The sequence below is a fragment of the Callorhinus ursinus genome, unplaced genomic scaffold (assembly GCF_003265705.2).
Source record: "Callorhinus ursinus isolate GAN/ISIS: 27379988/994484 unplaced genomic scaffold, GSC_fseal_2.0 scaffold14, whole genome shotgun sequence".
In the NCBI taxonomy this organism is placed as follows: domain Eukaryota; kingdom Metazoa; phylum Chordata; class Mammalia; order Carnivora; family Otariidae; genus Callorhinus; species Callorhinus ursinus.
Genome location: NW_027397076.1, coordinates 1,996,088 through 2,020,716, shown reverse-complemented (window position 1 = coordinate 2,020,716; position 24,629 = coordinate 1,996,088). Strand labels below are relative to the sequence as shown.

Below are 24,629 nucleotides of genomic sequence, written 5' to 3'. Positions count from 1 at the left end.
GATAAAAAGATGCACAGGGTATTGTGGGCTGGGAGAAGGCAGAGCCCTAGCCCAGAATGACCGGTACTGGTGGGCCTCCTGTTAGAAGGATAAGGAGTTTGCAAAGTTGGGAGGGGGAAAAAGGAGGGAGGAGGTGAGGAAGGGACAAACAGAGCGGCATGGGGACGACAGCAGGCAGGGCACACCCGGGAGAGGGTGAAAGAGGGTGACCTATGAGCAGGTCAGTGTTGCTGGAAAGTAAAGCCCCAGCAAGGGGAAGAGAGAGAAAGCATGCTGAGAATAACAGCAGGCCCTGACGGGTCTGTGTGGTCTCTAACCTGATGGTAAAAAAACTCGATTCTCTCCCCTCCATGACAAGAAGCCAATGAAAGGTTTGAAGACATCAGATTTGCCTTTCTGAAATACCACCTGGCCTTGGAGGCTGGCCCTGTGGGGACTGGAAGGCCTGGTGGAGGAGAGAGAACATGCAGACCTTAACTGTGCCAGGTGCAGTAGGGATGAAGAGAAAGGGAAGAAATTAACACTATGAAGAGGGAAAACGCCCAAGTGCATCACAGAGGGGCTGGGTGGGGGTCTGAGAGAGAAAGTGGAACCAACAGTCAGTCAGTTTCTTGCATGGCCTGCCGGTCTTGGGTGCCCACCACACCTCCCATCTCTGCTGCGGCCATTGACCGCTAGATTTGGGCATTAACTTCACAGTGATCTTTGGTTTGTTGAGCTCTAAGAGCTTTTCACCACTGTTCCTACTGCTCAGAACCTTCTGGATCTTGGCTACAGCCACGAATAAGCTTCATCTAAACCCTTGGTAAGAATGTTAGAACAGAGCCAAGGACACTGGCTGGAACTACAGACTCAATTCTGGATACACCGTCAGTAAGTCTAGATATCCATCAAGCTGAACAGTGAAAACAGAAGAAAGTCCCTGTTAAAAAGAACAAGCAAGTGGCAGGAGTTTAACTTGGACAAGAGATGACTCGGGAGAGGCAGATCACTTCCAGGTGGAAAAGGACCCCATTGTTCGTAGGGCCGTTTCCATGGGAATCCACTAGGACCCACAGACAGCAGCTACAGGCTGGAAAACTTCGGTTTAATATAAGACAGGACTTTCTGATGGTTAGAAACGCCCAGACGTGGGACAGGCTACGTTGGAATAGAGTAAGCAACCTCTATCAGTTTGCTAGAGCTGTCCTAACAAAATACCACACACTGGGGGTGCTTAAACAACAGAAACCTAGTTTCTGTGGTTCTGGCAGGTGAAGTCTGAGATCAGGTGCCTGCAGGGTTGGGTTCTCCTGAGGCCTCCCTCCCGGGCTTGGAGATGGGTCTTTGCTCTGTGTGAGGCTGTCTCCCAATCTCCCCTCCTTATCAGGACACCAGTCATATTAGACAGTCCATTCATAATTGCCTCAATTTAACTGAATTACCCCTTTAAAGGCCAATTCCAAATACAGTTCGCATTCTGAGTTATTAGGGGCGAGGGCTCCAACAGATCAATTTTACGGGGATACTGTTCAGTCCATCACACAACCTATCAATAGGGGCGTGTACACAGAGGGGTCTGGTGACTGTCAGGCAACGGAAGGCCAAGGAAGAAATGGAAGCCTCAAATTTGGAGTGTCCCTAAAGGGTCCCCTTAGGTCTAAGAGCTACAATCCTAAACATTGTGGGACAACACCTCATTGCTTCTGTTAAACATTATTAACACAATAATCTCCCCCAGGGTTCAGACAAAAATCACATTTTCACGGCAGCTTCAATGACTGATGAGAAATGTTGCTCTTCTATACCCCGCCCCCGAGGAAGCGTGCAGGCTGGCGGTCACACACACAAGTCACATGCACGAGTCACATGCACAAGCTGCGCGCCCAAGCCTCACGCACCAGCCCACAGGGTACCACGGCCACGCTTACCTGTGAAACAGGACAGACTTGACCAAGGTGACAACGTCGCGGCTGGCATTATACCCGGCACAGACGATAGCAACGTGGATTGTCTGGGAAGCAAAGAACACAGGGCAAGAAGTCAGACAGATGGAAGAGGGCCTTCCTGGTGCTTCAGACCATGTGGAAAAGAAAAATCACCCTGATCTCTTATGGGGATCGTTAGAAAACAAAGGGCATAGTTTGCAGCTGTGGAAAATAACTTGAGATGGTTTTATTAAGGCCCTTTTAATCAGTTTATGGAGCAATCATCATTTGGAAACCAATCGTTAAGGCTCTTTGCAATTACGTTTTGGGGACTAGAGAAAGGGCAATTGGCTCAAACAGGCAAATGGTGAGTCTCCTACTCCCACGCTGGGAGACCGTGACAACGGGTGACAAGAGAGAAGAAAGAAATACATTCCGAAAGGAAGAACTGATAGTCAGGGGTCTTAGACTGAGAAGCAGTGGCTCGGAGGTGGGAAATGTTCTTGCAAGATGTCTCAGATTAAGGGTGCCTGATTGGGCCAAGAGACCAATGGGAACGTCTATAAGGGTACATCTATAAAAAGGGCCCCAGCTGGGACATCATTCTAGGAACTGAAGACTGGCAGAATTAAAGGGAACCTTATGGCCCATCTCCTCTGACTCTGTCCTTTAGCTCAGGGTGACCATGGGAAAGTGGTGGCATCAGGTGACTCAGAGTAATACAGGGGCCATGGCACGTCCTGCAGGAGGTCATGGAGTACGGAAGGGGATAATACCAAGAGCAGAATGTGGTGTTCGGCACACTGCCTTCCAATCACAGCAGAGATGACCTCTAGAGCTGAGCCTCCCAAAGGGGAGGTCCCTTGGCACCCCGGTGGGCTGTACGTGAATTATAGGATACAAAGTCGCTTATCTCTTCAAGCGAGAGCTCAAGGCTACCAGGCAGGGCTGGTTCCCTCAGGCTGGGCTACCCTCTGAGCTTCAGCAACTTGACAGAGATTGAGAAGCCCTGGTCTAGTGCAGCCCATACAGAAAGTCATCCAGCCTCTCAAAACAGCTCCAAGAATGAAAGGTTCACACCTCTCGATGTATCTTTTACTGATGTGCAGCCTTCCTTGACTTGAAACCAGCCTAATACCCACCCCACCTTGCTCTGTCCTGGGAGGACTGCAGAACAAGTACTTTCCCTCCAGCACCCAATACCTAATGAAACTACTCACAGCCTTGGTTCCCAATGGCACAGCTTCTGGACCTCTGTTATTCTAATCAGCCAGTTCAAAACACAGTTCTGTTGACTCTATGCACCGCTTTTGCGACTCCCTAGGAGTCTAGAATTACTTTAAAGTAAAAAGTAAAAAAAAGGGGGAGGGAAGGGGAGGGAAGGGAAGGGAAGAAAAATGCAGTTCTGATATCCTGGCCTCTCCCCTACAGGCTTTCAGGACAATGACCTCTGGCTCCCAGGCCTGCTTCACCACCCCACCCACAACATCATCAAGGGAAGTTACTCGGGCTTAGACAGGTGGGATTCAAACTCTGGAACAGAGATTCTTCATCCTTATAACATACCAGAAACACCGGAAAGATTTTTAAACTACACCCTGTGCCCCAACCCCACCTCAGACCAATTAACTCACAGTCTCTGATGGCCAGGATTTAAAATTCCTCTGCTGGAAGCCAGTGGTTCTCAATAGGAGGCAAAAGTCATCCCCCCTGCCCTGCCCAGAACATCGGACAAAGTCTGTCTGGAGTCCTTTTTGGTGGTCACTCCTGGGGATGTGCGGGGCTATGGCATCAAGTGGGCAGAGACCAGAGATGCTGCTCGACCTCCTACGAGGCACAAAGCAGCCCCCACAATAGAGAACTACCCTGCCCCAAAGTTCACAGGGCTGTTGTGAGGAAATTCAGCTTCCAGAAAGAAGCATGAGGGCGTGTGGGGAACTCAGACCCACGAGCTACCAACCCAACCTTGTCTCACATAAAATTAGACCATATTGGGGCGCGTGGGTGGCTCAGTTGGTTAAGCAACTGTCTTCGGCTCAGGTCATGATCCTGGAGTTCCAGGATCGAGTTCTGCATCAGGGGGTGGGGGGGTCATCCCTGCTTGGCAGGGAGTCTACTTCTCCCTTTGACCCTCCCCCATCTCATGCCCTCTCTCTCATTCTCTCTCTCAAATAAATAAATTAAAAAATTAAAAAAATAATTAGACCATATTATGCATATCTTAATTTCTCCACCTGTAAAACGAAGACACCATCGCTTATCTCTGGATATCATCTCCCAAAGACTCAGCATGAGAGACTGTAAAGCGGAATGCCACTGTTACCATTTAAATCACGAAGGAAATGAATAGGAAAACGCCTACACGTGGGAGACATAGCCAGGAAGGGGACAAGAATGCATAAAAGCTGAATCAGGCTCTTTGGAATCACAAATATTTAAACACACGGCCTCCCAGATATCAAACTTTGTCTGGGCTTCAGGGTTCAGGGGCTTTTGAAAATGGGCCCATTAGATGTAAGCACAAGTGTGCACATTCGCAAACATTTTACATAATTTTCCAAACTCTTCAGTTTCGTCCAATACACCTGCCACCATGAATAAATTCATCATCTGGAGCCGCAGAGCCCAGGCCCTGTTCCCCGGGAATGCAGAAAATCGGGAGTGCCGTGAACATGCCTTGGAGTTCTGGATGGTCCCAACTTTTTGTGGGGCCGGGAGTGAATGCCAAGAATGGGTCGGGGGCTGGGGTTCGGAGTGAACAGGGGACAGGGATGAACGCTCCTTGAAAGAGCAGAGTCACAAATATGGTCTCACCATGATAACTTGGTTCGGAAGCTACGAAGTCCAGGTTTTAAGTGTTTGAATGTAGTGACTTAAAGAGGACCGACCAATGGCCACAACTACTGGGACATTCCTCTCATCAGAGTGACGGGTCTGAATATCAGATTCAGTGACCACTGTCCCCTCACAAGAATTCCTTATATTTTATATGGATGTCATACTTGCCTTTACTGGTCACAAAGCTTGGATGGGGGTCGGGGGTGATGATGTTACCTGCTCCTCCAAACTCACTCTTCTTCCAATTCACTCCTGCCCCAAACAGGTACCCCTAATTTGCTCCATGCCTGAGCTCCTGACTTTACAGAATGAATAACTGGGCTCCCATTGCCTCGGGTTTCTGGTTGAGTTTGGTCACTGGGAGGCCTGATGGCAGGTGGAAAGAGAGGTCAGATCCCCTGCGCCTTTCAGAAACCCTCTCCCAGAGTTCTGGCTCTCTTGGGCTCCTTAAGGCCACCTGCCTCGTGCCCTATGGGCCCAGGGGTTGTAGTGACTCTCTCTAGGGCGCTCCACCACCCTCACTGGCTCCCATGCCTGTGGCCCTGCCTCAAACCCTTCCCAGCTCGTCTGTGTGTGCCATCAGTTTCCTTCTAGGGCCTGACCAGTTCCAGTGACCCTTCCTTAGCCCTGCATCAGTCCTGGTGGCTGGAAGGGAAGCACAGGTGGCTCTGAGGCATTCAGAGATAAACTGCTGATCCCGAAGGTGAAACGAGGCAGGAGAGCACCGACAGAATTACACTGGAGAATGTGTGAGTTGTGTTTATAAATTTTAAGCAGCTTGACAAAGTTCTCAGACACATGAACCACAGGTTCTTTCTAAGGAAGCCCACAGAGCATCCTGCTCACTCCCTCCAGTCCTGACCCTGGTGCTCAGCACACATCCACGAGCTGTACCTGAAGACATGACGTAGACAACTAGGGCCAAGTGGGTGATGTTTACTTCTAGGACTTGGAAGAAGGATCCAGGCCTGACACAGGCGTTTCTGGAGTCCCTAATGTGCCAGGCCCTGTGTTGTGCTCAGAAGACAGAAACGTGAATCAGTCCCCCAGGGCCAAGTGAAGAGGGAGAACGACCGCTACCCAGACAACCCCATCAGAGACCGGGAAGGCTCCGCAGACCGGCGAGCTCAGTGTCCTTGCAAGCCAGAGTAGCCTGAGCCACCTAGACCAAGAGGATGCCAGGGATCGGCAGGGAGGAGAGGGTATTCCAGTGACTCCACCAGGGCAACCGTCACTCCTGACATTCAGGGCCAGCTGGGATTTGTAGCTCTCTGCTTGTTAGCCTTCACCGGAACCAGAAAAAGAACATTCTCTGTGTTCCGCACCCCCCTGCCCCCACCCCAACACACACAAGAAAAATTCCCACGGGGTTTTTTTCAAATAGGGATGCAGGGGGAAAAAAGAGTCCCAAAAGAAATCCAGAAGAAACTAAGGGATGGCAGGCAAGGTGTGAGCCTGGCACAAGTAATCAGTGCTGTGCCCAGCTGTGCTGCCCCCAGGAACGCTAGGAGCCACAGGACCCAGAGGGCCTGGTACTCCCTGCGAGGCACTCTGTCTGGGGCACAACTGAGTGCGAGCACGTCCTGTCGGGGACACTGCCGGCAAGGAGAGAGGGGAAACCCATTGCAGCACCAGTACCTGTGCTGTGAAAAGTCAGGCTCAGCGGCAGGACAGCGGCAGACCTCCATGCTGGGGACGAGGGGAGGGGAGGCAGGCCTCCCAGGGGACAGGCGGCTGGGGAGAAGCACACAGCCAGGGACAGAGGCGGGGGTGGCTTTGTGGGGAAAACCCAACCAGAGTGAAGAGATCCGGTTTGAGCTGCCACGTCAAAGCTGAGCTGCTGCTATGTATGTGACCGTGGAACATCGCTTCATGTCCCTGGGCCTTCCCGGCTTGCCTATAAAATGGAGATTAAAAATGGGCACTGCGCTGGGTCACTGTGAGCATCCAACGAGAGCAAGAAGGTGCCCCTAGTGAATGGACGCTGCTTACTGAATGCCTGAATAGCATACGGAGAAGTTGTTCAACATCTCTGTACTTGAACCCCCTCAACCTACACAACAGGGACATAACACTACGCATCCTCAAGGGGTTGTTGAGGATGAGGAATAAGTGGCTCTCAAACTCAGTGTGCACCATGATCCCTGGAGGGCTTGTTCAGACAGAGTGAGGGATGGGGGCGGGGAGGGGGTAGGGAACACTTCCCCCGAGTTTCTGATCTAGGAGGTTGACATGGGGGCCTGAGGACGGCCTGCATCCAGGTGATGCTGATGCTGTTGGTCCAGGGACCACACTTTGAGAACCACTGCTCTAGCTAAGTGCTTTGAAGACTGCTGGGTAAAAACTCAACCAGACGTTAGCTGTGATCACACAGAGTATGAGGGGTGTTCCAAGAATCCGTTTCCAATACCTCTCCAGTGGAGAGCACCTTCTCCTGCACTTGTATAAAAGAACGAGAGACAGCACGCATCACTGCCCCCAGGTCTTGGAATTCATGACTCTCTCAGGGTGAGGGTGAGGCAAGGAGGACTCAAGACGCAGGCTTTTTCTGTGCCAAGAACAAAACCGTGGAGATCAGGAGAGCTGGGTGTTGGCTGCAGCTCTGCCTCTGGCCGGCTGAGTGACCTTGTGCGAGTGACTTGACCTCTCTGATCCTTGGTGAATCCTCGAGACAAGGAGGAGGGTAGAATTTCTATATATAGTAGTACACAGGGGACACTTTGCAAGACCTCCAAGGGACCCCTGAAACTGTGGACACTACTGAACCCTATATAGATTCTGTTTTTTTTCCTACAGATGCATCCCCATGATAAAGTTTAAGTTATAAATTAGGCACAGATTAACAACAGTAACTAATAATAAAACAATTATAGCCATATACCGTAACAGGTTACATGACTGTGGTCTCTCTCAAAGTATCTTACTCTACCTCACCCACCCTTCCTGGGATGATGGGAGATGATAAAATGCCGAGGTGCTGAGTTACAGTCGGGGGTCCGATGCCGGCCTTCCGACACGGCGTCAGGCTACTAAGGACCTGGCGGATCGTCAGGAGGGACCAGACTGCAGCTGACCACGGGCAACCGTAACTGTGGAAGTGAAACCATGGAGAAGGCGGGATTCCTGTAGGGTCCTCCTAATATCCAGCATTTTCCAAAAGTCAAGACGAAGAGTGAGACCGGGTGGTGACATTCTCATCCAACGTCCCGTGGCTCAGCCAGGCGGTGGCAAATCGAGGGGCTGAATTCAAAGTCCTGCTGTTAAGCCCGTACTACCGGGTCTCAATAAGACACACACAGAACTGTGAAAATGAAAGCAATGTACTGCTGAGGAGCCGCCTAAACTCATCTTACAAACCTCCAGCGCATGTCTACTCTTTTGGGAAGTCAGTGATCAAGTTCTGTCTCCTCTAAATACTAAACCATGGACCCCAAAGACAAAATTATCTCAACCCCGTAGAAGACAAAAGTAGACACCTCCGATCGTGTATCAATTATATTTTGATTAAAAAATTAAAAATAGGGATGCCTGGGGGGTTCAGTCGCTTAAGCGTCCAATTGTTGGTTTTGGCTCAGTCATGATCTCAGGGTTGTGAGACTGAGCCCCACAATGGGCTCTGTGCTCAGCACAGAGTCTGCTTAGGATCCTCTCCCTCTGCCCCTCCCCCTGCTCACACTCACTCTTGCTCTCTCTAAAATAACAAAAATAAATCTATAAAAAAAATTAAAATAATTTACAAGTAAGAGTGGACACCTCCTGATTGTAATGGTATCCACGCTGCCAGGGGCTCAGTGAGGTAGGCCAGTATGAAGACAGCGAAGGGCCACACCGCGAATGGGGACTTCGAGCACCTTCTCCATAGTCAAGGCCTAAGAAACAGAGAACACATGAATGAACCACCTGGCATTCTCCACCCTGCATACTTCCGGCCTGCTTTAGGGCTTCTCTGTGTCACAAACAACAGAGTACCCCTAGCAGTCAGATACCCAAATGCTACGTGAAGAACATACGAAAAGGGTGAGGCTGATTTTAGGGTGGGTCAAGCAGAAGCTTCACTGCTACAGAAGACTCACATTTGGGACAGGTGGGCTGTCTGAACACAGGCACATACTGACCTGCCACGGACGGCACATGCCACGCTCCTACCTACAGAATGACGCCCCTGACCCAAAAAGCCCGCACACGTTGCCAAAACACATGGCCATTCTGCAAGCGTCAACAGTGCAACTTCTCTGTGCCAGACTCCCTCGAGGTGCTGGGGAAAAGAAGGGAGCAAAAGAGGGAGACCAGGCTGTGTGGCAACGAGTCCACAAGGAGAAAGCTGGGGAGTAAGGCAGACCTTCTAGAGTGCATGGGCCTTTGCAAAAAGTGTGAAGAGAGAAGCCACTTGAGGGTTCAGAGCTGAGAAATGGCATGCTCCGACTTAAATTTTAAAAGACTCACTCGAGCTACCAGTTGAGAACAGATTAGCTCTGTGTGCATGTGCAGGGGTCGGGGGGGAAGGGAGCAAGGAAGCTGGAAGCAGAGAGAACACTCAGGCGGCTACTTGCAACCCCCTGAGCACAGCGGATGCTGTGATAGGCTGCCCAAATGCCCTTCAGTGAGGTCTGTGTTGCCCTGGGGGCCAGGATCCGCCTGGCTGCAGAGAGCCGCCCCCCCTGGGGCAGCCACTGCCAATAAACCCCAGCATCTTCAGACTCCGGCCCCAAGGACCTGCCTTCACAAACTGCATGTGAAACTTCACAGCACCCTAAGCCGGGGGTGGTACAGGACAGGGAGGCAAATGGCCACATGATGTATTCTTTCAAAGTCCCTGGTGATCTGTCTGCAGTTGACTTCTCTAGCAGAGGAAACAGAAGAGTATATGTATTAAGATTTACAACCTGTGGCAGGGATGTGGGGAAACTGCACCCTTGTGTGTTGTTGCTGGGGGTGTAAAATGGTGCAGCTGCTGTGGAAGAGAATATGGTGGTCCCTGGAATAATTAAAAACAGAATCACCATATAATCCAGCCATCCTAACTTCGAGGTATATATCCACTTCTTTTTCTTTTTTCTTAAAATATGTTCCGTTATTTGTTTCAGAAGTACAGATCTGTGATTCAACAGTCTTGGAGGTATATATCCAAAAGAACTGAAAGCAGGATCTCCAAGAAAGGTGCGCACACCCATGTTCATGGCAGCATTATTCACAATACCAAGAGAGGGAAAGCAGCCTGGGTGTCCACCGTCAGATGAATGGGTACACAAAATGTGGTCCAGACATACAATGAAATATTATTCGGCTTTAACAAGGAAGGAAATCCTGTCTCACGCTACAATGTGAACTTTGAAGACATCATGCTAAGTGAAATAAGCTAGTCACCAAAAGACAAGTACCGTTTGATCCTACTTATATGAAGTACCTATAGGAGACAAATTTACAGGAAGCAGAATGGTGGTTGCCAGGGTCTGGGGCGAGGGGAGGGGAGGGAAAAATGGGAGCGGGTATAGTTTATTCTGCAAGATGATAACGTTCTAGAGATCTGTTGCACAGCGATGGGAATACACTGACCACTACTGAAATGCACACTTCATTTTTAAGAGAGTAAATTTCAGGTTACATGGCTTTGTTGTACCACAATTAAAAACAAAAGAGATTTATAACTGGAGACCCACATTTTTCAGCTATGTGGCCTCACTAAGCTCAGGCTTCCCTAGTTAAAACTTTACGATAATTGAGTCCAGGAGCTAACACATGTACAAGTGCAGTGTCTGGTACCAGATACTTGCACAAAAAGTGAAAGCAGACGTGATCACCAACGCGTTGCCTCCTCCTTTCACGATGCGCATGCTCTGATCAACCTGGAAGACTCAAGAGGTTTCCTTGCTTCCATAATGTGCTCTCAGTTTGGGATGCCCTGGTGCTTCACCTCACATATCAAACTCCTCCCCATCTCTCAAGATATACCAGCACCTGCGGGGAACTCAGTTTCTTCATCTATTAAAAAAAGGCAGGGGGTAAGAATTTGTCAAGGTCTGCTGGACATATTAACTGAGATGATTCACGTAAAGGGATTAGAGCCTGGGGTCATGTAAGTTAGAAGATAGGCGTCAGCAATCAGTAGTATTAATTATTATTCCTATAAGAGTCTAGAGTATGCTGAAGGCTCTACATTCAAGGCCTTGAGCCTTAAATATTCTTGAAAGTCAGGCGTCAGTTTCTTTCCTTCTGCCCTTACCCCAACTGTCCTTCAATAAGGACTGGGATAGTCCTTCCCTCACGGTTGAAAGGAGGGCTTTCAGAGCTGCCCGACTCCCTCTGCTGTGTCAAATGTTGGTGCTGCCTTCATCCACCTCCCATACAAGAGGGCAGAAGGCAGAGGAAAGAGGAGATGAGCCATTGGAATCATTCATTATTTGGGCCATGGGAGCTACTGTGCAAAAACCAGGACAGACTTCTTATCTTGCTCTGCTTTACCGTCAACATCTTTAAAATGAGAAGGTTGCATCTTTATTTGTTGTTGTTGTTAATGGCACATTTTCAAAAGAAATAACATGTAATAAGAGAGCATGATACAGAAAGCAGATCAGGGCAGGACTCCTTTGGAGTAAGCACAGACAGGAGGCTGTAAGAGACGGGACCCCTAGTCAGGGTCATGGTGTGGTGGCCACCTCCAAGACTGTCCCCAGCGATCCCTGCAGCCCTGGTAGAGCCTCTCCTACACAGTATCAGGGTCAGTCTGTATGACTGATAGAGCTTGGCAGAACTAACAGCGTATTATATCCAAGGCAAGGTCATAGGGAAGATTGTGGCCTCTGCCTTGTTCTGCTCGATCCCTTACTCCGGGGACAGCGAGCTGCTACAGTGCGAGAACACGCAAGCAATCCTAAGGACCTGAGGTCCCAGCCACGCCAGCGTGCCATCTCCGAAGCAGATCAAGCCTACCAGTGACAGCCACCCTGGCAGAAATTGTAACTGCAAACGTAGGAGAACCCTCCAGACACAACGTACAAGCTGCTTCCAGACTTCCTGATTCTCAAACTGTACGACAAAATAAATGCTTGCTATTTGAAGTCATTAGGTTTGGGGGATAACTTGAAGCCATCAATGATGAAGCCATCAATAACTACTAGACTTGGGTAGGGGAGGTAACCTAAGTAACCACTACAGGAGCAAGGGTTCCCAAAATCGCTGAAGAAAATCCTGCTAGGTTTCTTCCAACTATAATGTTCCCTAACTCCAGGGCCTGACATTTAGGGAAACTATTTTAGCACACTTACATCCTTGAAGGAGCCCGGAAGACCACCTATGAGGCTAATAAAATGTGAATCCAAATGCTACAGCACTATCTTCTGATAGCCACGTGAATATGAGAGGTGGCAGGCAAAACCCCTCCACTGCTGAGTTATTTCATAAAATTCTCTAAAATGAAGTAAAAGAAATAGATCAAAATGCTGTGCTTTTAGGGGCCCAGGAAGTGAAGGCACAAGGTGTCCAGTTTTATAAACATAATGGCTAAAGCAAAATAGTACATCTGTACTGAGCTAATAAATACTCACAATCTGGAAGGCAATTTTAAATATAACTTCTTTCAAAAGAACAGACACATCCTTGCCTCGACCTACTGAGAAATGACTACCCCCACGGAGCTGCTGTAGCCCCCAAGGTGAAAGATGACCCCCATCGTGCCCGGTAACCCTGAAGCCTTTGCGATGAGGCACCTGCCAGGCACAGACTAGGACTGGGGCTCTAAGCTCATGGGAGTGTGGGTCCCGGACGCTCTAATTCACAGAGTGGTAAGGCAATGGTTCCAAGTACAGGTTCTTTTTTTTGTTTTGTTTTTAAGATTTTATTTATTTGAGAGAGAGAGCACAAGCAGGGGGAGGGGTAGAGGGAGAAGCAGACTCTCCGCTGAGCAGGGAGCCTGACGCGGGGCTCGCTCCCAGGACCCTGGGATCATGACCTGAGCTGAAGGCAGACGCTTAACTGACTGAGCCACCCAGGCATTTCTCCTCCCCCTCCCCAAGTACAGGTTCTAGAAGCAAACTGCTTAGGTTTAAATTCGAGCTCCATCTCTTCTGGTAGCAGGACTTTGAAATAATTATTGAAACTTTCTAATGTGTCAAATGAAGAAAGTATGCTGTGTGGATTGAATGAGATAGTTTATGTAAATTATTTTATGTAAATTTTAGCACAGTGTCTGATCCACTTTAAAGGCTGAGTAAATGTTAACTTTTATTACTATTACATTACAACCAAGAAATGAAGCTCAAAGGACGGAGGAGGAGAGACAGACTTCCATAATGGTGGTCTCACATGAGAATGCACCATTCACCTGACCTCCCATGGTAACAGCATCAATTGTTGTTGTATTCAAGGACATCTGCCAATTCTCTGGCATTCCTCCCACTGAGAGATGGGGTATGTACTTTTCCCTGTGAAACTGGGTGAGCTTTTGAGCCTCTTCCAATGAAAAGATTTCACTATCAGCAGAAGTGACACTATGTGACTCTGAGGCCAGGGCATAAAAAATGTTTCTGTTCTGCCTCAGTCACTGGAACACTTGTATTTAGTCTTCGGCGGCCAGGGAAGCGGCCTAGTGCCCTGGGGCCGCCATATTGTAGGGAAGTTCAAGCTGGCCACAGAGACGGACATGGAGAGGCCCCGAGTCTATGACAGGGAAGAGGGACGCTGTGTCAGCGCCCACAGCCCCAGCCCTCACTGTTCAGCTCCAGCCACAAACTAACAACACGTGTATGAGGGACTCCAAATAAGAACTGCACACCAAAGCCCTTCCCAAATCCCTGACCCAAAAAAACCATGAGAGCTAATAAAATGACCTGTGTTGTTTTAAGCTGCAACATTTTAGGTGTTTGTTAGGCAGCATTAGGTAACTGGAACACGCAGAGTAAGTGATGCTCCTACAGAGTTGGTTTCCCACCTGCTAGCCCATTTCATCCTCACAACTGCACTGGGAAGAGCAGATTATAAATTCTCATTTTTGTAATGACGACACAGACTCTAAGAAAGTCGCTGAATTACCCCAGGTCATACGACTAGTGACTGACAAAGTAAAGACTCCCAGTCAGGAATTCGGACCCCAGTCCCAGTGACTTTTCTGCTGTAGCAGAGCTGATACTAGAACGGACCAGAACCAGAAGTGCAAGAAAAGTACACCTATCCAGACACCCGCAGGCCCAAGCAGATATCACAGAGGATGACTCTGCTGCAGAAGTTCCATAGCATGCAGAAACCAGTCTGTTGCTGAAACACCATTGCCCTGACAACAGAGAAAGGCAAGAATAGAACAGTTCTTTGAAGGCCACATAATTAAGAACGATAAGAGGGCACCAGGACTGGAGAGGGCCCATTGTTTCCATCACCAGATATCTCGGCTGACAGCCTGGGCATCATTACAGAAGACTTTTCAGAAATACTTGTCATACCCCAGAGAAGTTTCAGTGCAATGAGGGAGGATGACAACGTCCTCTGTGATGAGGTGCTGAGCTCTGACAGGGCGTCAGGACCGGCTTCGGCACTTGTAATCGCCAAGTGTCTCGATGAAGGGAGGCTTCTATTTTGACTTCGCTGCCTGACGTTTCTTGTTTGCTTCTATGGCTTCTTCACTAAAATCCTTAAAGATGCCAAGCAATGGAGACAGAGAAAGCATTACACTGGAATGGGTATGAAGTCAGCATCTCAAGGTCAAGGTGTCCCCAGAGGAGACCACCTCGAAATAAGCTGCCAGCAGATCAAGACTTTCAAATTTATCTGTGGTGGCTTGGAACAGGACCAGGGTTGCAACGCAGACAATTCTACCAAAACTAACTTCAAGGGTCTAGGAAATAACATTATCAAGACAGGCAAAGAGAAGAAAAACGAAGGAAACTTTAATTCTCAGGTGCAAAAGATAAAAAACTAAATTATGAGAAGAATCAACAATCCCCAGGTCTGAATTCCTATATTGCTACTTCATCTCTCAAAGAGAACGGGCATGAAGAGCACCCCATTGTTTGGGTTGTGGCTTCAGGCAGTGGCTTTCAAACAACCCCTACTATCTCAGAATCACTTGCACAGTTTTGTTTTTGTTTTTTTTTTTAATGCTCATGCTCTTGCAACTTACACCCAGAGATTCTTGATGAGTAGGTCTAGGGTGGGTCCCATGAATATGCATTTTTGGTATGTAATTCTAATTGACCACCAAGTTTGGGCACAGCCCATGTGATAAAGAATGTTCACTGTAACCATGACATCTGTTCTAGAAGCAGCGCTCCAAACTGTTAGCAGAAAACATGGCTTCCTTGAATAAAAACCTACCTTTTGCAGGCTCCCTTGCAGCTAGGTGGCAGCTCCTGGTAGTCCTACAGGGAAGTTCTTCTGTCAGTGTGCCCCAAGAGGAACAGATTGTGATGTGTCTAACACGTGTTATGAAAGGGAGGCGGCGTGCCCCACTTTAACACCACGGCTTTCCTGTCAGCTGGAATGTGGAGACAGGACCAAAGCTGTGGCAGTCATCATGGACAAGATGACCTTGGGAACGCCAGGCAAGTAAGCTGAGTGAAACATCACCGAAGCCCGCGTCCCCAAAATGGACATCCCTATTGAAAAAGGCCTCCAGACTTTTCAAGCATAAGGAGAAGTAAGATGCAAAGCTACTGTCAGGTGGGATATTTTGATACTTCACCATGAAACCTAATGCCAATAACAACTCTTTTAGAGTTTGCCTCCGGCTCTAATATCTGTGGTCACCACTGACGTAGTACAAATCAGGCAGGAACTTGATTTTTCTTGGTAATTTACAAACGAGGAAACCGAGACATGGAAAAATGATATAACTTGTTGAGTGCCACGTAGGGCACTACGTGGGCATGGGGCCAGGATTTAGGTTCGGGTCTCCCAGCTTTAGGAGCGGTTTTGTCTACGCTACTCTGTGGGGCGCTCCGGGCAGAAGCCCTCTTTAGAAATAGGATGTGTCTCTCAGGAAACAGCACTGGGGAGACAGACCGTGGTAGGAAGAGAAAGTCCCCACCCCCACCTTCTCCCACTGCTCCACCTGTCTCCCCCACTCCTTTTTTCCTTTCTCATTTCCATTTTTTACCTCCTTGATTCTCAGTCAGTGCTTTGAGTCAGTCTGACTCATAATAACGTAAATACACTTCCTCCCCCTGGGCCGTCCCACCTAGTGGGCAGGGTTCTGTCGCCCACTCTGAACGGACACCAGGGCCATAACCAGAGAGCAGAGAACCTGCAAGAATGCCAGCAAGCCTTCTCCCAGGCAAGAAGGGAAGTTCCCCAAATTAGGGTCCTCCCAAGCCAGCCAGAAGCAGGGGAGTCTGTTAGCACTGCTGAAGATGTAAGAAAGAGACGTTTAGGACCTCAGGCCACTGGCGATGGTTGTGGAGGAATAAATGGATGGGACCTGGCATGTGGGCAGGGCTGAACCAAGGCACGGCATTTAACACCTCCTGACGTTTGAATTTCTCAATTTCTTGAGCATCTCTTTCTCCATGTCCCACCTCAACAGGAGAACAAGAAAGGGAGTTTTGTCTCTTTTTTTGTTCACTGATATTTCCCAGCACAGCCAACAGTGTGAGACACGTAACAGAGGCTCAGGGACTGTCTGCTGAACGAAAGAATGAATGATAATCCAGTGCAACCATTTCCCGGCCCAGGTTCTCTGGACTTCCAGACTGATCAACTCACCATGTCCTGCATTCTTTCTTGCTAGGACAATGCTTTACTTCACATTTTATATACTCACATGTCCATTCCTCACTGGACAGGCTCCATCCACCACTGTCCACCTCTCCACACCTCAACCAGGCTTGAGAAGCCATGAGAAATTCTACTAGACCCAGGGGGCTCTCCTCATTCACTGCTGACCTTCTCCAGAATGGAGTCTATGCTGCTTAGTAAGCCCCCCATTCCCTTGTGACAGACTATATAGTATCAGCAACATAATAACCACCCTCACATGAACAACATATTATAGTCCGCCAGGTGTTTTCAGGGAGGTTTGAAGTCCCACATTCTGACAATGTGCCCAGGAAATGGAATAAAGCAGCAGCAGGTAATGTAGATAACTAAAAATAAAAATTAACCATAATTGATGGGGCGCCTAGGTGGCTTAGTTGGTTGGGCGTCCAACTCCTGATTTAGGCTTGGGTCATGGTGTTGGCGTTGTGGGATCGAGCCCTGCCATCAGGCTCTGTGCTGAGTGTGGAGCCCACTTGGGCCCAACCCTCATCCCCACTGCTCGCATACATGCTCTCAAAAAAAAAAAAAAAAAAAAAAACTCAAAAAATACCATAATTGAGAACATACTATGTACCAGGCACTGTCTGTGGCTTTATATGACCCATCCCATCTACTTCTCATAAATCCTCCATGAAGCAGGAACTTCTTTTCTCAAATTTATTGATGAGATATCTGAAGTTCAGAGAGATTAGGTAACTTGCTCAAGCACCCACAGCAGAAAGCACCAGAACTGGGATATGAACTCAGGCTTGTCTGGGTCACATAAGGCTTTGCTCTTAACAGGGCTGCTCTAATTCCTGTCCTGGGGAACTGGAAGAAGCAGAATGTGAGCATGTGTGTGTGCGTGTGTGTATGTGTGCTCAGGGCAGACCTAAGCACGGATGTACAAATGGGAAGGATGACGATGGGAGGGAGAGGGAGTGGTAAGTTTTCCAGATGTCCAAAGAATTACTAACACAGAAAGCACACTCTGAGGCGGGGGGGCGGGGGGGGGGAGGGGGGCGCAGGATATGAAGCCACAAAAGTTAAATCACCGCCCCAGGGAGGCAACAAGTCTCTGGTTCTGAACTCCAGGAGCTGATTATAAAGTAAGAAGGAGACCAAGGCAACCACCCAACAGGGCCACAACTCCATGTGCGCCACTCACACTGTAGTATAAGTAAGAAGCATCCCCAGGATGGATGACAGCTAGGTGCAGAAATCCCGAGTGGGTCACAATGAACCGCCAAGAAACAAGCGGTAGTTTCCATCCCTTTGCTCCTCTTAACATCTCTGTGGTGGAGGCCCTCTTGCGCCCATTTCTCAGATGGGAAGACCAAGGCTCAGAGAGGCTAAAGGACTGGCCAGGCCACACACAGCAAGGTTAGGGGCGGTGCCGGATTCGCATTCGGGCCCGAGTCAAGAATGCCGGCCCTTTCCGGGTACCTGGCGCGGCTGCCCGGTGGCACCTGCGAGGGCGGAGGGCCAGGGGGCCTCCGGATGCTCTTTACCTCACACTTCTCCACGACCGGCTGCTGCCCGCACTCGGAGCTGTTGCCCGCCACGATGCCGGCGCGGAGGTTCTCGCTGTCCCCGGTTCCTTCCTCCACCGAGTAGGTCTTGGAGTGGTTGCCGTGGCGGTGCGCCGGGCCACGGCCCTGCGCCAGGCTGAGCTGTCGGCGCAGCGCGCGGTTCTCCTCCTCCACCTCGCGCACGCGCACCTCCAGGCTCTCGCGCTCCCGCTGGCCGGCGGCGGCGTACCGGGGGCTGTGCGGCTGCGACTCCGGCGGCGACAGGGACACTGGCTTCCCATCTGGGGGAGGAGGGCGGGGGAAAGACCAGGTTAGCCGGGGCGAAACACCCCGCGAGCCCCGCCCGACACCCCACGCATCTGTCTCTACGCGGGAGGCTCCTTTCACAATCCCACTGACCAGGGCAAGTGGGTGGCAACAGAGTGATAAATAAATGCATCCAGACTGACCTGGGGACAAAGCTGAGAACAGAAGGACTTAACTGCGGTGATAAAAATGCACATGCTGTTTAGAGAAGACAATCATAATGTTTCCCAATTAAATACACCCTCTTCCCTTCCCTACTTGGAACATTTCCAGGTGGACATTGTTGTTCTCCATAAAATAGGAATGTGAAGGAAGGACTAGCAGGTAGAGGGGAAAGAGGAAAAGGAGAAAGTGGAAGAGAGCAAAAAGGAGTAAAAAGAACAGACAATAATAATGACAAGGTTTATTTATTCCTTCCTATGGGAACTCCTATTCATCCTTCAAAACCCTGTTTCGGAAGCCTCAGCTCCCGGGGAAGCCTTCTTCAGTGTGCAGGCAAAATCTTCAGGCTGTTCTAACACATTTTATTTTTGTACATATCACTATTGAAAAACAAACTACCATACTGTACTTGGTCAATTGTTTTAGCAGATGTTTCCTGTGAAGGCTGGTAGTTCAATGAGAACAAAGCACAGGCCATACTTATCTTTGTGGTAACGTATCATACCATCTGATAGATGCCACAGGGTGGATACATGTGTCCAAGCCAAGAGTCAAATAATCAAGTGCAATAAAGGAGAAGAAAGGAGTGTAATTAACTTCAAGGTGTTCCCAGAAAAGCAGTCACTGTTGCCAGCAACACTCCATTTATATCATACACAGAAAGGATAGGAGGTCTCTCAACGTCACACAACCAGAACACAGTGGAGTCAGAATTTGTACCCAGGGCTGTCTTAGGCCTGAACCTGTACATGCTCCACTTAAACAGCTTCATAATCAGCCCTACAGAGAACTATGGATTTTTTTAAAATTTTATTAATGTAAAATCCCCATTTCCCAAAGATACTTAGCATGTCACACCTTGTATACAGGTGCACCAGGGACAGGACACAGCCAAAGCTGTCCCTCCTCTCTGCTCCTGTGCAGCCGAAATGCCGGGATCCTTCAAGGCGACCAAGCAAAAACGACATCTCTAGAAAATTATCCCCTCTTAGCTGCCTGCCCCAAAAAATCTGCAATTTCTCTTTTTTCATACTTCGAGTTCTTCTTCTTCCTGCCCAGATCCCACTGAGCTTCCAAACCGTCCCAGAGCATCTCTGTGACTCACAAAACTTGAGGATCAAAGAAGGCAATGAATTACACCCCGTAGGCTTCACCTGTGCCGATGTACTGCCCCGGCCTCTGCCCAGAACCTTGTGACGTGTCTTGTGAGCCTTCACAAACATGACTCATTCTTCTCCCCCTTCATCGCCTTGGGGTTAAACGCCTGAGCTCCTGGCCCTCTCCTATTAATGTGGCATCTCGGACTCACTGAATTCCACTGCCCGGGACCACAGATCAAAGGCCGAGGCGGAGTGTGTGGGTATATGAAATCACAGGTTGATGAGGGCTGTACTGTCACTGAGCTGGCCAATCACAAGCTCCGACCCCGGCTTTTGAAACCTGTTTCCCTGTTTGGTAAAAACCAAATCAGTGCCACTGAGGATGGAAACAAACAGGCCACTAGCGGCAATTGTGTTTTGCTCAACTGCCATCGACCCTTCAAGCAAGGGTGGGAGGAGATGGGCATCCAGCTTCCGGCAGCGGGCAGAGTGACGCTTCTGTGTGGGGTCTGCCACAGATGTGGGCAGTGCTGGGTAGTTCACGCTGATAATGTCTTGGGTGATCACAGCCAAAGCAGGTAGCAACTGATGTCTCCATTACGGATAAGGAAACAGACTCGAAACATTTAAGCTTTGCCACTGTGGTGCAGTAGGACTGCAACTAAGGTCTCCATGACTGTAGGGGGCCCTGCTCCCGCTTTTATGCTCAGAGTTATGGCTACAGATGCTCTGAGGCCTGTGGGGTCTTCGTCCTTATGAAAAAAAACCCTGGGGACATTTGGGGAGGAATCCAGCAAGCTCTGGAAATACACCAGGGTCCCAGAAGCTCTGGAAAATTCACAACAAAGGGGGAACCAGAAATTTGTTCTTTTGGAGGGATTACTTAAATGCTCGGAGCTCTGACACAGGAGCAGAAATGCTAACCTCACAATCATGATGGGAGGTTTAAGATACGGAAATACAAAGCTCTGAGCACTCTGCCTCCCGGTGGGCAATAATTCCAATAAGAGGAGGTGGTATTGGGGTAGGATACATTGATGACATAAATTAGGGGGTCAAAGGCTGAACATTTTCTCAACACAGGGCTGTTCTCTAGTATATGGGAGAAAAGGGCCAACAACCGTTGGCTTATTTTTGACCCGTGGCATCTCTGAACCTTCTTCTCTTCAGCCTCAGGCAGGTCCAAGTTCATCGGGAGGCAAAGTGGAGGAGCAGACCACATCACTTCCTTTGACTCCTCCCCCGAGAGCCCCCCATTTTGCATGCCTATAATTCTTTGATTACGTGCTTATAAATAAAGGCATAATTATGTAGTCCCCAAGCGATTACAATTCCAGGGGTGGCAAAGGAGGCAATGCTAGATCAACAGTCTACTCTTCTTTAGACCCCAGATGGCTTTAACCAAACCTAGCTCTTAAAGGTCTGCAGGTGTCTTCCCCCCTTTAAAGCTCTATAGATTTGTCACCGAAGACAACACACAAAATAGTAAATGCCAGGTGTCAAGGAAGGGAACCAATGTTAGGAAAGGCAACACATATGCTGTGCCCTGCGCCTGGCATACAGGAAGTACTCAATCAACAGTGGACCTGGGATTTCTGGTTTGTTCTAAAGGTAGGCTATCCCAAGGCAGCCCCGCCTTCCTCTTCCTTGGCCAGGTTCCGCTTCTGGAAGGGGACGTCCGGGAGCTGTGCTGCAGGCCCTCTCCACTCTGACTTTCCCTGGCTCCATGTGCACGGGGACCCTGTGTCTCTACCCCGACTGACAGATCCCAGTGCTGCTCCACCACAAGAGGGGCCTGCTGCTCAGCCATGTTCACGGCGCATTCTAATTTCATTCATCCTGACTCCTGCTTTTGTTCCTGAACTACTCCTCTCTCTTGTCTCTTGACCTCTTTGTCTGGCTTGTTCTGGCCCTCCGGGTGGAGAGGGGTGGGGTTAGGACAGCGAAAGGCCAGCCTTTTTAGAGGTGGTCTGCACACCCCAGTGACGTCCTGTGGGCTCTTGTCTCTCCCAGGAGCGCTCCTTCTAACTTTTAAATGTCAATTTTTACCTTTCATACTTCCCTTGCTGCAGAGCAGTTTGGGGACTGTGATGGTTCATTTTATGTGTCAGCTTGACTGAGCCATGGGGTGCCCAGATATTTGGTCAAACAGTATTCTGGGTGTATTTGGAGGAGCTTAACATTTGAATCAGGACATTAAGCAGATTGCCCGCCCTCATGTGGGTGGGCCTCATCCAATCAGCTGAAGGCCTTGACAGAACAAAAGGGCTGACCTTCCCCTCAGTAAGAGACTGCCTCCTGCCTGACATTCTTCAGACTGGGATATTCTTTCTTTTCCTCCTGCCTTTGGATCTGAACTGAAACACTGGCTCTTCCTAGGTCTGGAGCCTGCCATCCTTTTGAATGGAACTATATCATCAGCTTTCCTGGGTCTCCAGCTTGCCAACTCACCCTGCAGATCCTGGGACTGGCCCATCTCGTAACTGCATGAGCCAATTATTTATAATAAATCTCTTTACACATGCACATGTGCACACGCACGCCCTCTTCCTCTATTTCTCTGGAGAACCCTGATGAATGCAGGGACCAAGAACAGTCCACAGATCATACTCTGAGTGGCACTGCCCATACCTAGGTTCTCGATCCCCAGGGCCTGGCACGCTGCCTGTACTTAACAAACATCTGAGGAAGGGATGAAGGGAAGGACTGACATCTAGAACTTAAAAAAAAAGGCATAAAATATTAGTCTAGCAAATCAACTACCAGTTACTTAAAAAGTGGTCTCATTATATACAAAAAAAGTAGCCTCATTATAATAGTAAATGCTGGGGAAGAGGGAGAGATAACCAAGAAAAGCAAGCAAATCAAGTAGAGTTGTAAGAGTCTGGAATTCAGAAGAAGAAGGAACTGAATTTGAATTATGGTTCCACTTAATAATAAACTTTGGCAAAAGACTTAACCTCTTGGGGCGCCTGGGTGGCTCAGTCGTTAACCGTCTGCCTTCGGCTCAGGTCATGATCCCAAGGTCCTGGGACTGAGTCCCACATCGGGCTCCTTGCTCAGCGAGGAGTCTGCCTCTTTCTCTGCCTGCCACTCTCCCTGCTTGTGTGTGCTCTCTCTCCCTCTCTCTCTGACACATAAATAAAATCTTAAAGATAAAAATAGCTCATTACTTTGTATCACTCACTGAGTAGTAGTCCACCTATGAATGTACTAGTCTACTGGCTATTAAAAAAAAAAGGGAGGGGTGGGGGGCACCTGGGTGGCTCAGTCGGTTAAGTGGCTGCCTTCGGCTCGGGTCATGATCCCAGGGTCCTGGGATCGAGCCCCACGTCTGGCTCCCTGCTCAGAGGAGAGCCTGCTTCTTCCTCTCCCTCTGCCTGCCACTGCGCCTACTTGTGCTTGCTATCTCTGTCAAATAAATAAATATCTTTAAAAAAAAAAAAAGACATAACCTCTCTGCGACTCTGTGTTTCCATACATAAAAATGGTGTGTGTGTGTGTGTGTGTGTGTGTGTGTGTGTGTGTGTGTGTGTGTATTACCTAGCGTCAGGCCTCATTAGGGTAGATAAATAAATACTCCTTTTCCTCCTACCCTACTCCATGAAACCAGGAAGCAGGACATATAAAGAAATTAGCAGAAAAGATCCCTCATTTCTGAGCCCCTTTCCCTTGCTTCTCTATTACCTTTCTTCCAGGTTCTATTTTTCAGATACACACAGTCTATTTGTACACATGCTACGTCTCGGTCACATAATGCCTACACGTGTTGATGTGCAGTTCAGCCCACTTTGAGTTTAAAATGTCAAAGGAGACATTATTCAAAAGCTTAGCTGACAACATCTTCCTCCTCCCTCCAAAAATTCTCAACAAACATGAATTTATCAGCAGATTTGAATCTCTGAATCCACTTGAAATGAATGCTCTGAATTAAGAATCAAAACATCTAAGATTGAGAACAAAAAAGGTAAATTGAAAATCAACCTCCGTGCAGTGTGGTGACAGAGATTAGGGACTTGCCATCCAAAACGTTCTAAGTGATGATCTGAATCAATTTGTGTGCTCTGAATCTCTCTGGATCTCTCCAGAGTGCTAGTGTTGAGCACCGTGATACCCACCACTTGCAGATGGACAGAACAGGACTGTGGGGCTCACTAATGGAGGCAGGGCCAGGACCTGGGTGGGCCTCCCAGGCCTGAGGCCACCCATGTAAGGGATTCTTACCAGGCCCTTCCAGTGGTGACAGACCTAGATGTCTCTAGCCAAGGACACCAAAATCCTGCACCATGCCCAGATTGCAGGAAGTCTGTCCTCCCGCATCATTCTACCCATGATGAAGACACTGCATCCTTAACCCTTCTACAGCAAAATCCCCCCTACGTACAATCTGTCACCAGGGCCTACAGATTCTTCCTCACGCTTGAAGCACTTGCTTCTCTCACTGTATTTCAAACATTCCATCCCAAACCAAATCTTTTAATCTTATTCTAAAACAGGGGTCAAACTTTTTCTGTAAATGCCCAGAAAGGAAATACGTTTTACTCTGAAGGCAACACAGCCTCTGATTCGAGTACTCCACTCTGCCAGGTCAGCACAAAAGGAGCCACAGAAATGTGTGACACATGGGCATGGCTGTGTTCCAATAAAATTTTATTTACAAAAACAAGTAGTGGACCAGCCTAGTTTGTGAACCCTTGTCCTAAGAACCCTGGCCTCCAATCTCTCCCTGTTTCTGCCAGCCTCACTCACAGATGCCAGGGATCATGTTCTTCAACCCTATTCCTACTGCATTTTGCAGTTTTTGACAGTGTACAGAAGTAACTCCATCTACTTCAAGGTCATCTACTGAATTCAACAAACACTTGGTCACAGTTCCTAGTGAGGACACGTCCAGGGCGTGGAAGCTGTGTGTGCCGTCTCATTTAATTTAGCAAGACTGTAATGAAGCAGGTATTCTCACTCTCCCAGCTTGACTATGAAATGGGAAAACAAAACAAGAAATAAGACACGAGTTAACCTGTTCAATGTCATCCCAGCAGCAAATGGCAGAGGGAGCATCACTGGCT

General features: G+C 48.8%; 1 protein-coding gene across 8 annotated transcripts in view; it reads right to left on the bottom strand.

Moving 5' to 3' along the window:
* LARGE1 (LARGE xylosyl- and glucuronyltransferase 1) overlaps positions 1-24,629 on the bottom strand; it is a 548,382-nt gene that overhangs the window by 288,422 nt on the left and 235,331 nt on the right. For all 8 annotated transcript variants that reach the window (XM_073900333.1, XM_073900329.1, XM_073900330.1 and 5 more), the window contains 2 exons: positions 17,975-18,276; positions 1,911-1,993 (listed from right to left, as the gene is read on the bottom strand). In XM_073900333.1, the coding sequence (XP_073756434.1) occupies positions 1,911-1,993; positions 17,975-18,276 (385 nt within the window). The remainder of the gene's footprint in view (positions 1-1,910; positions 1,994-17,974; positions 18,277-24,629) is intronic.